General features: G+C 42.0%; 1 protein-coding gene across 1 annotated transcript in view; it reads left to right on the top strand.

Moving 5' to 3' along the window:
• The window catches only part of STAB2 (stabilin 2), a 944,658-nt gene that overhangs the window by 619,657 nt on the left and 309,373 nt on the right, over positions 1-15,628 (top strand). The window contains exons 43-44 of the mRNA XM_078674824.1: positions 1,152-1,225; positions 7,878-7,952. Of these exons, the coding sequence (XP_078530950.1) occupies positions 1,152-1,225; positions 7,878-7,952 (149 nt within the window). The remainder of the gene's footprint in view (positions 1-1,151; positions 1,226-7,877; positions 7,953-15,628) is intronic.

Genomic DNA, 15,628 nt, shown 5'->3' on the forward strand with positions numbered 1-15,628 from the left:
AGCCACGATGGCCATAGTCTAGTTGGAAAAGCATATCTCTTTCTCTGTCAGTCAGGCCAAGTAATGAGCAAACATCAGAGTCCACTTTTGAAAATTCAATGGATAATTCAATGAAGGGAGTTGAGAGGATTAGTACAAATTCCTTGTTTCCCAGTTGGCTTCTTGTGCTTTTCTCCGGTTTGTTGATGATCCCTTCCACGTGGGTTTCTGCAGATGTGTCATTGTCTATACGGTTTTGTTTGCTTATGTTATTGTAAGATACTATTATGCTAGCCCTAACCCAGTTATTACGTTTGTGCTATGTTGGTGACGTATAGCTGCTTTCTATTGTTTAACTTGGGCATCCCTGCCCTGGCTAGTAGAGATGTTGATGTGTGATCATCCGCCTGAACCCTATGTGTTTAACTACCATGGCTCAGATTGGCTTCAGTCTTCGATCCTGGTTCATTCCCCACCAATGAGTCTGTTCAGAACTCTGTAAAACTGTTGTAAAAAATCGAAATTAGAGGAAAACCCTGCTTGCTTCAAATTGACATCTGATCCCCATTCCAGTGCACGTGCTTTCAGACCATGCGGCTACAATAGGAGCAAATTCGTTTTGCTGAGGAGAGGCAATGAACATTGGAATGCAAAATTTGCAGGATGACATTTCTTGAGCGGGTGTGAGGGTGTGTGTGGGTGTGTGTGTGTTCCAAATAGGGCACAGTTTTCTAATACCTGCAAAGCATGTTCTGTTATAAGTTGTCAACCTTATGTGGAAGTTGAACAGTTGAATTGTTGTTAAAAACTGATTCATAACTTTTGAATGCTTACTTTCATAGCGTTTTAGCAAACAAGTCCAATTTTATTTCATATCGCATACATTCCCACTCTTTTTAATGTTAGAAAAGTCGTAGATAAATATTTAACAAACAATGAGAATTTGTTTTAAAGTCACAATATAATTTATAGTTTTTAATCAAACAAGGGAAACTGTTGAAAATGTCAGTCGTTTGAAGATTTTCAGTATGTAATACCTGCATTTGCAAATGTTGAAAAGGACTATTTGTAATTTTAACACAAAGCTTTCAGTTCTTTAATACAACAATCGTGAAACTTGATTGCCTCTTTCTTGCTATACCACTTAAGGAAATATTTGTGTTTCCTTAAAGAAATCAACCCCTGCTCTGTGAATAATGGTGGCTGTCATGTGAATGCAGAGTGCACCAAAACTGGAGCAAATCAGGTATGATGAACTAACCCATGGATAAAAAATAAAAATAAAATGTTCAGGTAAATGACATTATATTACCAAATGACGCATTTATTAAAAGTGAAGAGAAGTATCACATGCATGCCTTCCCAGATTTGAAATGTGGTATGAGAGAATGATAACCGTCTGAATTAAACCTGGAGAGTATGTATCTTCACCCATGATATTTTCCTTGAATATTCTTTGGCTATCACTATCCAGGTGTAGCTGTGTACCACATACCATATACACTTCCAACCATAAGTGAATTAATGCAAAAGTGAACCAATACACACATTTAGCATACAAAGTGGACCTAACTGTTTGTTCATGCTTCCCAATGACCACCAAAAGGAGATTTGAGAACCTACGGAGAAAACAGATTGGCGTTCAGGAGGTGGTAGTAGGGTTCTGTTTGGGTCTAAAAGTTATCAGAAGAATATTCCTAAGATTGCCATTCAGGCCTTCCTCCCGCGTTGGAGAATTGTGTTTGGGAGCATAAGAAACATTATTTGAGTCTGATTAGAAGGGTTCACGATTAGTGTTGTCCACCTTAGGTTCAAGAGTGCATTAACTCCATGACAGATTTTCAGGAGGTCCACAAATATGAATTTACATTAAGGCAAATTAAGTTGTTGTTTTAAATATATAACACAGACACTGCCCTTCCATACTTTAGATGGACCCCCCTTGGTCTAGAGAGTTATGAAGGAAAGAAGGATGACAAGTGAGCTGTACCTAGGAAGCCTAGAAAGAAAGAGTTTTACTTTTGTCCAAAAAGTCACTGTTAACAGTGACCTGCAAGAGGCAGAAACCTGGCCTTTGTGTTTGATACTCAAAGCTTACAGGCTTTTTGAAGCATAAGGAGAGACCACCATGGAAGTCTTCAAAACGGAGATTCATCCTAGCCAACATATAAATCAATAGATGCTCCTACAGCTATAAAGTGCAGGGCAGCCATCATCAGTTATACGGTGGTCATCATTAGCAAAGGTTTTACAACAGAGAAGCATTAATGGTGACATTTAGATTAGATAGCATAGATAAACAGATTGGTGTAGTATAAAAAAAAACTGGGAAATGGAATGGGGAGAATGGTTGTAAAGTGGACGAGGTTTTGCTGTGGTTTGGTTGTTGAAAGTGGAATGCCGTCTGTTACTGATGAAGATAATTTAGTTGAAAGCCTGACTTGGGAAGGCTAAACAGGACAGATGGACAGCTGTGTAGCACTGGTATTTAAATGGCATTTCAATACTAAGTCAGGGAAAAAGAAATAACCAGATCCGGTGAAAAGGAGAAATGTGAAGGAGGGCAATATGAAAAACCAAATCAAAGGTGTAGAGGTTGCAAGAGAATCCTTCCTGGGAATGTGTGGTGTGGGCTATTCACTAGGAATTTAGGACCTCCTGTACAAAACAATGTTGTGGTCACAAAGCCTGTGAATTTCAAAAACACAGGCATTAAAGCCACAAAACTTGACTTGCTATGTATGATACTCATGTAGCAAGTCAGAAATGTCTTTCAACTTACAAAAAGGATTTTGTGACCCATTCAGAATCACAAGTAGGAGGAGACGTGAAAGGGGCATCTCCTCTTATTTGGAAGTTCCAAAGGTATGTATGAATACTTTTCAAAAGCAGTTGTTCATGCTAACCATTGATCAGATGCTGAAACCCAACCTGAGGCACTATCAGATTTGTGAAGGCATAGCTATCAGTATAAATGATTTCCCTTTGGGAATCATCAATGTCAGCCCTTGGGGGCTAGACAGTGCTCCAGAGTATTATTTCATACTTACTTTACTTATGCCTACTACCCCTCCTGGGGTATAGGCCGTCACCCATTACTCTCCAGCTATCTCTGTCATGGGCTTTTCTTTCAATCTGACTCTAGGTGTAGCCAATCTCCTTGCATTCAGCCCAGAGGCGTCGGCACCAGGTGTTTCTTGGCTTTCCTTGGCTTTTTTCCGTGAGGATTCCAAATCAGGGCTTGACTGGCGGTGTTTGACATAGGCTTGGGGAGGATGTGACCTGTCCCTTCCCCATCTTCTTTTCATAATTTTTTCATGAGCAGGGAGTTGGGAAGTCATCTGTCTTAGACCACTGTTGTTGATGGCATTTGGCCAGCAGCTTTGGAGGATTTTCATCAAAAAGGTGTTGATGAAGGGCTGGACTTTGTTGGTGGTGGTCACTGTTGTCCTTCAAATTTCTGCTCCATACAAAAGGACACTTTTACATTGATGTCAAGACGCCTGATCCTGGTTTGCAGCATTATGTCCTTGGAGCTCCAGATCTTCTTTAACTGTATGAAAGCAGCCCTTCCTTTGTTGATTCGTGCCTTGTTGTCCGCGTCTGTGCCACCCTGCTTGTCTATGACACTGCCCAGGAAGGTGAAGGCCTCAACCTCTTTCAGTGCATTGGCTGCAAGAGTGACTGCAGCTGTGTTGGCTGTGTTAGCTTTCAGGATCTTTTTCCCCTGTGAATGTTGAGGCCAGGTTGTACAGATGTGGCTGCCACATTGTCGGTCTTCTCTTGCATCTGCTGGTTGTTAGGGGAGAGTAGGACCAGGTCATCTTCAAAGACCAGGTTGCCAAGCTGTATTCAAGGTGTCCACTGTATCCCATTTCTTCTCCCTACTGTGGATGTCGTCATGGTCCAGTCTATGGCCAGGAGGAATACAAAAGTAGAGAGCAAACAACACTGGTGGACTCCAGTCCTCACTTGGAAAGCTTCAGTGAGTTGTCCTCTATGTGCTATCTTGCAGATCATTCCTTCGTAAGAGTTCCTGATGATTCTTACAAGTTTATCTGGAACACCGTAGTAGTGGAGTTTCCAAAGGGTCTCTCTGTCCACACTGTTGAAAGCCTTCTCTTAGTCAATGAAGTTGACAAAGATGGGGGAATTCCATTCCATTGAAGGCTCCATGATGATGTGCAGTGTTGCAGTCTGGCCTGTGCATGATCTATCTTTGCTGAATCCAGCATGCTGGTCTCATAACTGAGCATCTACTTGTTCTTTTATTTTTTCAAGATGACTCTCGAACACGGTCCCTGAGGTTGATAAAAGAGTTATTCTTCTGTGGTTTATGCAGTTACACATGTCACATTTATTGGGGATCTTGATGAGATATCCCTCCTTTTACTCTGATGCCACCTTTCCCTCTTCAGAGATCCTTCGAAAAATGGGCTGGAGTATTTCTACTAATGTTTCAATGTCTATCTTTATTGCCTCTGCAGGAATGTTGTCAGATCTTGTTGCTTTCCCATTTCTCAGATGTTTGATGCAGTGGTGGCTGGCACGGATCAGGACTGGCGGGGTGGGAGAGGGGGTGGGGAAAAATCACTTACTGGGTCGGCCGACTGTGCCTCACCTCCGCTTCCCTTCCGATGAGTACCGTAATGGAAGTAGGAAACACCCGGGCTCTCCTAAGTGCTGTAGTTCGGTGATCAAACAGAGATTATTTGCCTGTGCATGTTCTGCAGCCAGGCTGAAATACAGCCTGGTGGAGAAAATGCAAAGTGCGCATTACTGTTTGGCCAGCCTAAGATGATCGGCCAAACCGTCATATGCACTTAGAAAGTGCCCCAACCACTCCCTCTCCCTGATCTATGAGCAGCATACCCCCACCCCACCCCGCCCCACAAAACTGCCTGAGCAGAGAAAAATAAAGTAGCATTGTGTTATTATAATTTTATTTATTTATTTTTTTGCACTGCTAAAAGCAGTGGGGCGACGCTCCTCCACTTTGCCGCCCGTGGTTTGATGGCTTGCAGTATTTCATCCTTGGTTGGTCTGCTGCAGTCGATTGGCAAGTCCTTGTCAGCTGACTGTATGTCTGACGGAGATGGTGGTGTGGTCTGATTCAGCAGTTCTTCAAAGTGCTCCACCCATCTTTGTTGTTGGCCTTCATTACCGATGATTGTCTTCCCAGCTTTGTCTTTATCAGGTCTTTCTGGCTTTCTGTTTCTGCCGTGGTTTGCTGCTTCCTGGGCTTCTGTCGCAAAGCTGAATCAATGGATCTTTGCTTGTCTGCTCTTAAGTTTCTCTCTGCTTCCTTGTTGGTTTTTCAGTTTTATCCATGCTTTCTTCAGCTTTTTCTTCAGCCTGCCAGCGACAAGGTGATGGTCCGACTCCACACCTGCCACTTTCATCACTCTCACATTCTGCAGCAACCTCTGGAATTTCTTTGCAATGCAGACATGGTTGATCTGATTCTCTGTTAAATTGTCTGGTGATATCCACAGTGCATTGTGTATTCTTTCCTGTGCGAATACACTTCCTCCTATCACCAGACTGTTCAGGGCACATGGATCTGCAAGCCTTTCATCATTCTTGGTCATGTCACCTAGTCCATACTCTCCCATTGCTTCTTCGTATCAGGTTTTTGGGGCTTTAGTTCTTGCCATTGAACTCCCCCATCAGTATGGTGAGGTCTCTCTCGAGGAGTTTGTTGTAAAACAGTTCTTTTTCCTCTTCTTCGCGATTGTTTGTAGGTGCATAGTTTGGATAACATTCATATTGATCCTCTTTTTCTTTGTGAGGAAAGTTGCTTTTATGAATCTGAGACCGCGGGCTTCCCATCCAGTCAAATCTTTGTTGGCTGCTGGCGTTAGCATCAGTGCTTCTCCCTGAGTCTGTGGGGTGTTCTCTTCCTCATGTCCAGAATATAGCAGCATTCCTCCTTGGGCAAGTATTTTCTGTTCAGACTGTGTCCATCTAGTTTTGTTGATGCTAAGCAAGGCAAGGTTGTGATCTTTCATCTCTGCTGCCTCTTGCATTATAACATTCATGGTCCTCACGTTCCATGTCCCCATGGTGATGGTCTTGGTTGAGAGCAGGTGGATCAACTTTGTGGTTTCCAGAGATCTCTGGCTTTCACCACAATGTGTCATAGATGTGAAGGGGATTACTCTCTCCTCAAGGCTGGTATGTCTTTTTTACATGATTGGGTGGCTAGACCTACGCATAACATTCCTCTGTCCGCAGTCAGGTTTGGGACCAGCCATGGCAGAGTTTGGGGCGTGCCATGGTGGACTTATTGCATGCTCCTTCCTATATTATTCCTCAAAGAAAAACTTTTTTGAAGCAATATCTGTCAGGAATGCAAACACTAGAAATTGAGGTCTGCTATGTCATGCAGGACTCCATTCCGGTGTACACAGGCATTCACTAGCATTGCAAACTATCTCCTGCCTAAAAAATAATCATTTTGCAGAATGTTCTGAAGCCACCTGTGTTTCTGCATTTTGCAATGTGACTGATTAGTACATCAGTGACATTGTTTCATGCTGGGCAGGTCACAAAAAGGCAGTGCACATTTTCACCTACTTTATGTGACCGGCTCATTATTACATATTTGTAAAGAGTGAACACGTTTACACAGCTCTTGACTCTGCGACCAGGTTGAAGGCCAAAAATGTACTTTTCCTCATCAATACTGAAAACAAAGAGGCAAAGGCGAGAATCATTTAAAGTTCCTTAAATTGTGAATATTTGAGGTCATTATGTTACTCAACTGCCCAGGTTCTTTATAAAAGAGTGGAATAAGGTTACAGAGAGGTTCCTTGTGTATGTATATTGTATCATGTGATGGGAACCACTGGAGTGGCACTATTTTCTTTTTGATCCTAGACAATTTGTATGACAACATACATTTTTTTAACTTTATAAAGAAACTAAAGCAACATTTCTGTTTTCCGGCCTTGTTAGTATTTGCACGATTCATGAATGACAGCTAAATAAATAATTCTGTAAACACCTCTCATCTCATCTCCCAACACCAACCATGAGCCTATTTGTACAGCTCTTTTCTGAGTGCAAAAATGGAGTGCCGTCTCCAAACCCAAGTGTCTTTGAAGTTGGAATGAACACAAGGGTTCTCTGCCAAGTGCAGTTTCGTGGACATTAATTGTTTCTGTGGGTTAAGAAGTTCCAAAAGATGCTGTGGCTGAGCTGGTGATTGGTTGAACGTCTCAAAGCCACCAAAGGTTATCAAGGAGCCTTATTCTTCAGACCCCTGTGACACCTTACTTTTAAAAAGAATAGATGAGATGTCTAGCTATAGTTTAAAATGGACTTATGGACCATAGCATATAGTCTCCAAGTCCAGCAATCCATTAGTGCCCGCTAGGTCCCACTCCCATCCTTTGGAGCCATTTTATGACTTACTGCCATTTCATTCAGCCTACGTTATACATGCTCCTACTTGGAGTGATGCTGCCATCCCTGCCCAGTAGGCCACGCGCTTTTTTCTTCCACTTACAACTAATTCCTTTCAAGGAAGTGTCTTAGTGTATTGTAGTTAGTTTTTATTCTCTTGATAGGCTAATACCCCGACTTCCCCGTAAGTAAGTAGGAGCAGCAGATCACAGACCTCTGACTGTCTTCTCTACCTGAGAATTTAGGGAATGCAGAAGTGGGTTTAAAAAGTCCATCATCGTCATGGTGCCTATAAAGTGCTAAACTATCCCCTCAGGCATCTAAGCGCTAATAAATATTCAGGAGCCAAGGGTCTAAACCGAAGATGTTTAAAGTTTGCTGAATGGGAGAATAGTGTACATTTCCATTTCTATATTCACGTTTCGCCTTTTCTAATTGTACTCTTTCCTAATTTCTAATATTACTTTTTCCTCTTTTTTTTTTTTTAGTCGGTGTGCAATTGTCTTAAAGGATATTCCGGGGACGGCAAGTTGTGTGTCCCCATTAACCCTTGCAAGGCAGTGGTAAGTATCCTCAGAGGAGAAGCTCTGTACACATTTTTTTTTACTCCCACAACACTCAGTTTCACACCATTACTCTGAAAGCACAAAATCAAGTAAAAATTCAGTAATCACGTAACAATCAAATTAAAGGGGTAACGCCACATTTCATTTCCATGTCATGTTGGTGTAGGTGGACTACACTGTGCCTCTGAATGCTAATTAAAAATGTATTTCAGCAATGCTGTTTACGACTAGAAATGGCGCTACTTAACCCGGATACTTGTCTGGCGTAAATTGTTTTACTACTGCAAAGTTGTACGTCATGATTGCTTACCATTATGGGGTAGTGTATCCCACACAAGGAGTGGAGAGTAGTAGTTTCAGTCTGTGATTTGCCTCAACATTTTAAGAATGCTCACAGACTCGTGTGTTTATTGCGAGCCACAATCTCATTTCTCACCCTTCCCGCCCTGGAAATGGCCAGCGATTTAGTCAGGCACATGGCTGAAGTAGCCCCATTTTGGGGTGGGAAGGAGATCACGCACCCCTCAAACTTGTTAGGATGTAGAAGGAGGGAGAAAAATGTTTTCCTCATGCAGAAAATAATTAAACAAATTTGCATTTTGCATAATGGAGTAGGTAGGGGGTTCTTATATCGCTTCATTAGGAAAATAGCAGCTGTCACATAACATTCCCAGTGTTATGCCTGGAAAGCACTCCCGTGTGTGAAGTCTAAGAAGGCCTACGTCTCCGTAATTGCTTAGGAGTAGATCTACAGGCGTAATGAACATCTTTTTGCATGAACTGGGCCTAAGGCTTTTGAAGGTTAAGTGTACTTTGGCTTTTCTTTTCATATTACAACAAAGAAAGTAGAGGACAAAGACTTTGGCTTAGAACGGTGTGTAGTACAAGACTTGCAATGTATCATCACTGTTAACCTGAGATGATGACTAAAATCAGAAGAAGGCTGAAGCATCATTATCATGTATGATAAACTATGAGTATTCTGTGCAAGCTCAGACAAGTAGTTGGCTGAAAGGCTCTAAGTAATTCTGCCCTGCATTGTCTGTAGGTGCTTCATAGGGTCATCAAAGCACAGTGGACTGGCACAGGCATTTCGAACGATGTTAAGTGTAGTCATATGTGAAGATGTGATTGTCCTGCCAAATGAAAGATACTCGACATGTAGGCTCACCATGACTAAACTGCTTTTTGGACTGTTTTTTCAGTTTTTTTAAATATGCTGTTATATACCGTCACGCAAAACAGGGGCCATTGGTACACAGTGCTGTCTGTAGAATACTGAATGCACTTGTCAAGGCACAGAGACAAAAAGTGTATATGGATCAGCACTTACAAAGCGTGGTGATGTACCCCTCACTCAGATGGGGCGTCTACAGCGAATGGACCATGAGTTCCACCGGAACAACTTTCTGTAGATTCCAGCCCATAGTAGACTCATAGTAGACCCTCCACCATCCCATGTTGTTACTTCTTAATCATTGATGAACTGTTATTCATGAAGACAACCTCACTCTTGTAAGTTATAGATTTCCAAATAATTTGGAACACTGCACTATGCAAGTAGTAAGGACACATAAAACAAAGGTTGAAGAAACAGTGGGAAATGCAGTATCGATTTCAGTGGAATGCCAATATGCTCATTCGCAATAGCAGCACAAACGGTTACATGTATCGACCAATCTTCTCCACACTGGAAATATTAAAAAAGGGCAGAGGGTGTCATGTGGACATTAACTACCACCTCCTACATGACTATCAGTTGGACTTCAGACCTTCCTACACCATAGAGACGTCTATCATCCGACTTGAAGATAACTTTCTCTTCTTTGTGGATAAATGTGACCTTGCTGCCTTGTTCTGCTCATCATCAGAAATATTCAAGTAGCTCTTGTTCACGTTTGTTTGACAAGAACTGAAATTCAGTGAACCCGCACGTAGTTCTCTTGTTACCTATCCCACCAAACACATTACACCCAGAGGAACAACTCTTAGTGGCATGCATCATTTACCCATGATATGTGGAGTCCCTCAAGGCTCCATCCTCTCATCAGTCAGCCTCAATTTGTATACAGAGGGCTCCAGGGTCATCCTCATAAACCGATCATACTCAGCCGAATAGCAATAATACTTAATTGTATTTCAAAGTCTGCATAAACATAGACGCAGAAGGCCTCGCAATGAAACTTACTATCCAGCATTTAAGCATGCCTAGTTTAAATTAAACCCGATTAAGATAGTATGCACCCTCATCAATTCCTGTTAAAAGTCCCTATGCCATAAATGCTTACTCTAACCCTACCTTTCCTTCATTTATTCACCTTTTATCCCAAACACCTTCTTACCTACTTTGGACTCCTGCCTTCCCTTAAATCACCTCACTTACCAACCATGTATGTCTACTCCCTATATCTATATCTCTCCTACTCATACAAACTCAGCAAAATATCTCCTACGAATATTCAAACAACACAACAAATTCACCACTAGGGCTTGTTCACCATGTCTGCTCCTACACTGACCTGAGCAACAACCTGCAGAATCTCTGGATCAAACGTCATACAAATCAAATACTCCATGACCAGCTAAGGGGCAGAAAATCAATTTAACATCTACACTACTACCACAAATAGTTGGCCAATACCCAGGCCCACACCAGCATCGAACAACGTCACCCACAAAACACAGTGAATCATTCATTCCATGATGTTCTCCCCCACAGCATTCCAATATTTAGAAGCTCTTAATATTGCCACCATCCAGATGAGAGGAATGTGATAGCACAAATCTCACCTGAAACCAACGTCCCTACAACTGATAATGGAAGCAGCCCTATATCCCTGTAGCAGAACCATCTTTAACACTCATCAGCAGGACGCAATCTTTCAGATAAAGCAACTCTTTCATTCAAAATAACAACTCTCTACTACTCTCATGCATGTTAATCAATATACGATCTCTACACGAAAACAGAATCCTTTTATGTAGTCTGCTAGCAGACCTTAAACCAGCCCACCTTTCCATCACAGACATAGCATCCAATCTATATGAAGCAATCTGGGACAGTCACGTAACCCTCTTCAGAAACTGATGAAATGTGAACATTGGAGGAGGTCTGGTGGTGTCCAGAATATTATCCCACCCATGTTGATCGGTTATATTATTGGTCTGCTGTTGGCGAACAAAAGTTGACTCTTTCGTGGTTATAACATTATGTTCTCCAAGATAATCTTTTTTAACCACCTACAGCAATGTACCAGAGTGCATAAATCTAGATGAGGATTTGTTAGGAAAAATCCTAATACAAGGTCCCAAAGCTGTCACAATCAGATCTATTTTTTAATTATTTACTGAGATATAAGATCATGGTTTAAAACACTTAGACCATAGACTTGAGACATAGAATTGGAAAATCTGCAGATACTTTATTGCACTTAATTCAGATGGGGCAGAAGATAGTCAAATCAGCCTCTTTAAAACCACATCTCTATAAAGTTATTAATGGGCGGTACTATACTTCACTTAAATCGACACATGTAAAAGACATAATAATTCAATTTTCCTCGGATGCAGTGTGGTAGAAGATTATGACATACATATGTTAGCCAGTTGTTTATCAATGAGAATATCTGGACATGCTGTTACTGAAAAAGCAAAAATCAATTAACAGGAAGAAAAGCAAGCTTGCTACTTAAGAGAAATTAATTTGATTGCATGAAAAACATTCTGACATGTGTAAAGGTATATATTTTGTTTCAATAAATGTGAAACAAATATGTATTGTTAAGTGGTTGATAGAAAAGAAATAACATATGATTAAGCAATGGGGCCTCATTCTGGAAAGTGTATGAATTTGAGAAGGCTACATACTAAACTAAATGTAAATCAATTATTTAAAGCTGTATGGGGTATTATTTAAGACAACCATTTAGATACTGTAACTAAATGTTGGGATTTAAAGACAAGCAATATGAATATGAGATAACATAGTCTGTTAATTTGATTGAGATGTTGCTTGATGTTATTTTGATGCCAGCTAAATAAGAAAAAGGATAGATCACAAATTCTCTCACTATCACAATTTAAGTCCACCTTACTAAACACAAGTATTAGTCCGGATAGGTTCAGAAATTGCACCCCTACCCTTCAGTGTCCGTCTAACTCCTCCTTCTAACCATAGGAAATATTTCCAGATCACATGCTAAAGCTATTCCAATGATCCACAAATAATTAAGAAACTGGAACAACCTTCTGTAGTCAGCATATCAGGTCTTGCCTAATGTCTAATACAAGTTAAATGGTCTTAGCTAACATCTAGTAAAGGTTTTATCCTGCTGGTCGGTCAACATGGGACAACCGCCCACGATGCCAACTAAAGTAAAAAAAACCTTGGTGTAATTATGAACTCAAAGCTCACACTTAAATCTCAAATCAACAATAGACTCTTTTTACATGATAAGAACACTTCAATGTATCGTCCCTTACTTTCTCCTTACATACAGGATAGAGAAATTGTTGGCTTTAGTATTAACCCGTCTAGACCATGCAAATGGACCTTGTATTGCACTCCCTAAAATTGCAAAGAATGCAGAATGCAGCAACCAGGGACGTCCCTTCTTAAAACAGATGGTACCACTTTACTCCAGCTGTCAAATAAGACAATCCTTTAAAGTCCTTTGCACTTCACACCACGCCATTCTTGGGACGGGACCAACCTGCTTTTCAATCCAAACGTAGTTATACAATTAAAAGAAAAATCTTAGAAAAATGTGTGTCCATGCCTAATTAAGAACTCCAATTGTTGCAGCTCCTTCTCAGCACTTACATGAAAGCTCTCAACTGCATTTCCAAAGATTAAAGATGTTCAACAGTCATCAAGAATTCACAACAGAAATAAAGACCTGGATTTTCCTAGATGTTAACCTCAACTGAACCAAGTCCTTCAATTTTGATTGGTTTAATCATGCTGCTTGCGATCTGTTCTCACACTTCTTTGCTTTTAACCACAAGCATAACGTTCCACTGCGACAAATCTGGAGCATGCTTTCGGGCCTCACAAAAAACTCAACACCAAGTGGTAGGGCTACTATGAACACCCTTCTCTCATCCATGCACCAAACATGTTCTAGCTTTTCGTAAATGGTGGGCAAAGTTCAAGCAAACACAATAAGATGATGGATGGAGCCCTAATATTTTTCAGACACTCCCCCATCACAGATCTAGGTTTAAGCCATCATCATTCTTTAGCTCACTTAGCCATCCCAGTTCAGATCCAGCCATATGCATATCAGTCGTGACCCTGTTCCTCATGGGAACAGTCCAGTCCGAACTGCCAAGCCATTCATTCCCTGAACTGGAGACAAGCCTCCTGGAACCGGTATTGGGGTCAGAACTCACAAAAAGCTAACTGGGTGGTGTATCTACAATAATCACCAGATATATCCTGTGAGGGTAGAGGGACAGACACATACATGTTTTAAGACAAAAACCCTCACTCACCATAAGGTGACATGCTTCATCATTGGGTTCCCTCTTGCACACTGGGACGGCAAGGTACCCAGTGTGAGCTACATCTTCCCCACAGGAGATGAGCTTGAGGTGTTTTAAGTATTCCAAAGTAGGTTTAAGCGAGGGTCAGAGTACAAAAATCAAAATGTGGGTTTAAAACGATCTCCTGGTTGACAAAGTCAATCCTTTATTCATGTCTACAGTGGATAGGTTAAAAACAACTAAGTGAGAACAGGGATATGGATGATCCCTATTAGGATCTGGTCAACGTGTTTCTGCCTTGCTAGACTGAAAGGTTCTAGGCATTCCTCAGGACCATTTGCTTTGTCACTCTGCTAGAAAAATGTGAGTAAATAATACAGAAATTAAGAAAATACCATACTTTACTGGTATGGCATTGATTTGTGGTACCAGTGTGTAGTTAGGTCCACAGTCAGTTGGAGACTACTAGTCTACATCCACCTTCATACGTCTTTTAGTAGCCGCTCACAGGTCTCTGATTCTCCTGTTTCTGCCACATATGTAAAGGTTTTGGGGTAACACCCCTCATCAGCCAGGCTAGCTTGAATCCAGTGGCAAAGTGAGCAAGAGACCTACGTCTTGTCTTTCACTGCCAACTTAGGGTGAACAATGAAAACATGATAAGATGATGCACAGAGCATTGAAACATTTCAGATAGTCACCCCCAGTCACTAATAACTATGAAGTTAAAGCCAATGATACAGACTTTGTCTAGTTTGTAAGTGCCGTTTGTGATACTATTCTCACACTCCTTTGCTTTCACCTACATGCTGGTATTCTAAGTCTGAATTCACACTCCAGGCCCCACCTATGACAGCAATACACATAACTATTAACCTTGACGGCTGCCAATACCCTTCTCTCATCCATGCACTCCACAGATAGTAATTGCTTTCTGGACAGTTCAGCAGAGACCGCATTAGATCTCGACGTAAGACAGGAAATTGCTATCGAAATCATACAATACAATACAAAACACACGGATTGCATTTTGTCACACTCACTATCACTCAAACATATACTGAAAACACAAAAACACATCATCAGATTGACACAAAACCGCACAGATATTCCCTTCCACAGAGATAAATGCTCTCACTTTCCAGTAAACATACTCTCATGGATATACACTGTTATGCACATGCAAGCACTGTGACACAAACAAATCCTGTCAAACAGATGTAAACTATTGCATGCACTGTCACCCAGACCACACACACAAACATACCAACACAGCCATATAAGCACTCAGATGGGGACGTGGTTTGGACGCATGGTGCAGTAGCAGTGCTGCTTCAGGGCTTCTACAGCGAGGCGTATAATTGGCATAATCCTGCACACATACCTACATGTTAAGCACCCGGCAGGGTAAAGGAGATCGGAGGACACCCTTGGCGCTAATTGAGGGCAGGGCAGCTAGCCAAAAGCAGCAGTAGGGCGTGAAAACCCCGGGTCCGAGATTCCTGGAGGAGGACGGGCACCATCTTGCCTCCGTGCCGGCCTTGAGTGATAAGGCCCAGGCTTGGCTCCCGCTGTTACATTCGGAGCAGAGGCCCAAATAATCCGGCAGAGCTGTCCGAAGGAACTGTGGGGCAGGACCTCCCCTCCAACCAACGCTGCAGGACCTAGCAAGCAGGTTGCCCCCAAAGACACCAGGAGGGTGTGGAGGCCCGGTCCTAGAAGACAATTTTGCAGCATGTGGGGTTAATTGGAGCAAGGAATGCTGGAAGCAGAGTGAGATCCCCCCAACAGAAAATAGAGAAATCCGGGACAGCTGGATGGGAGTGGAAGGAGCAGCCTCTGTATCCTAGAATAGTAAGCCAGTCGATGCCGGCCCTGTCGGAGATGCGTTGGCGTGCTGAGTGAAGGGGGGAGGTTCCTGGGGCCTGCTGCTTGTGCAACTCAAGTGAAGGCTGTCGGATCGGATCTCTGGGGCGTCCTAAAACTGGGATTGGGCACAATATGTACTAAGGAGGTCTGCCACAACGTGTGAGAAGAAGATTGACACAGGCTTATCCCAGGAGTGTGAGACTGACCCCGTGGGGACTTCAAGATGGTGAAAAATAAGGCTGCAAAAGTTAATAAAATCTCCAACTACGCGCAGCCGTTCCCAGCAGAGTAAGCTGGAGCAGCTGTGCATTAGCCGG

Source organism: Lissotriton helveticus, chromosome 1_1 (assembly GCF_964261635.1).
Source record: "Lissotriton helveticus chromosome 1_1, aLisHel1.1, whole genome shotgun sequence".
Taxonomy (NCBI): Eukaryota; Metazoa; Chordata; class Amphibia; order Caudata; family Salamandridae; genus Lissotriton; species Lissotriton helveticus.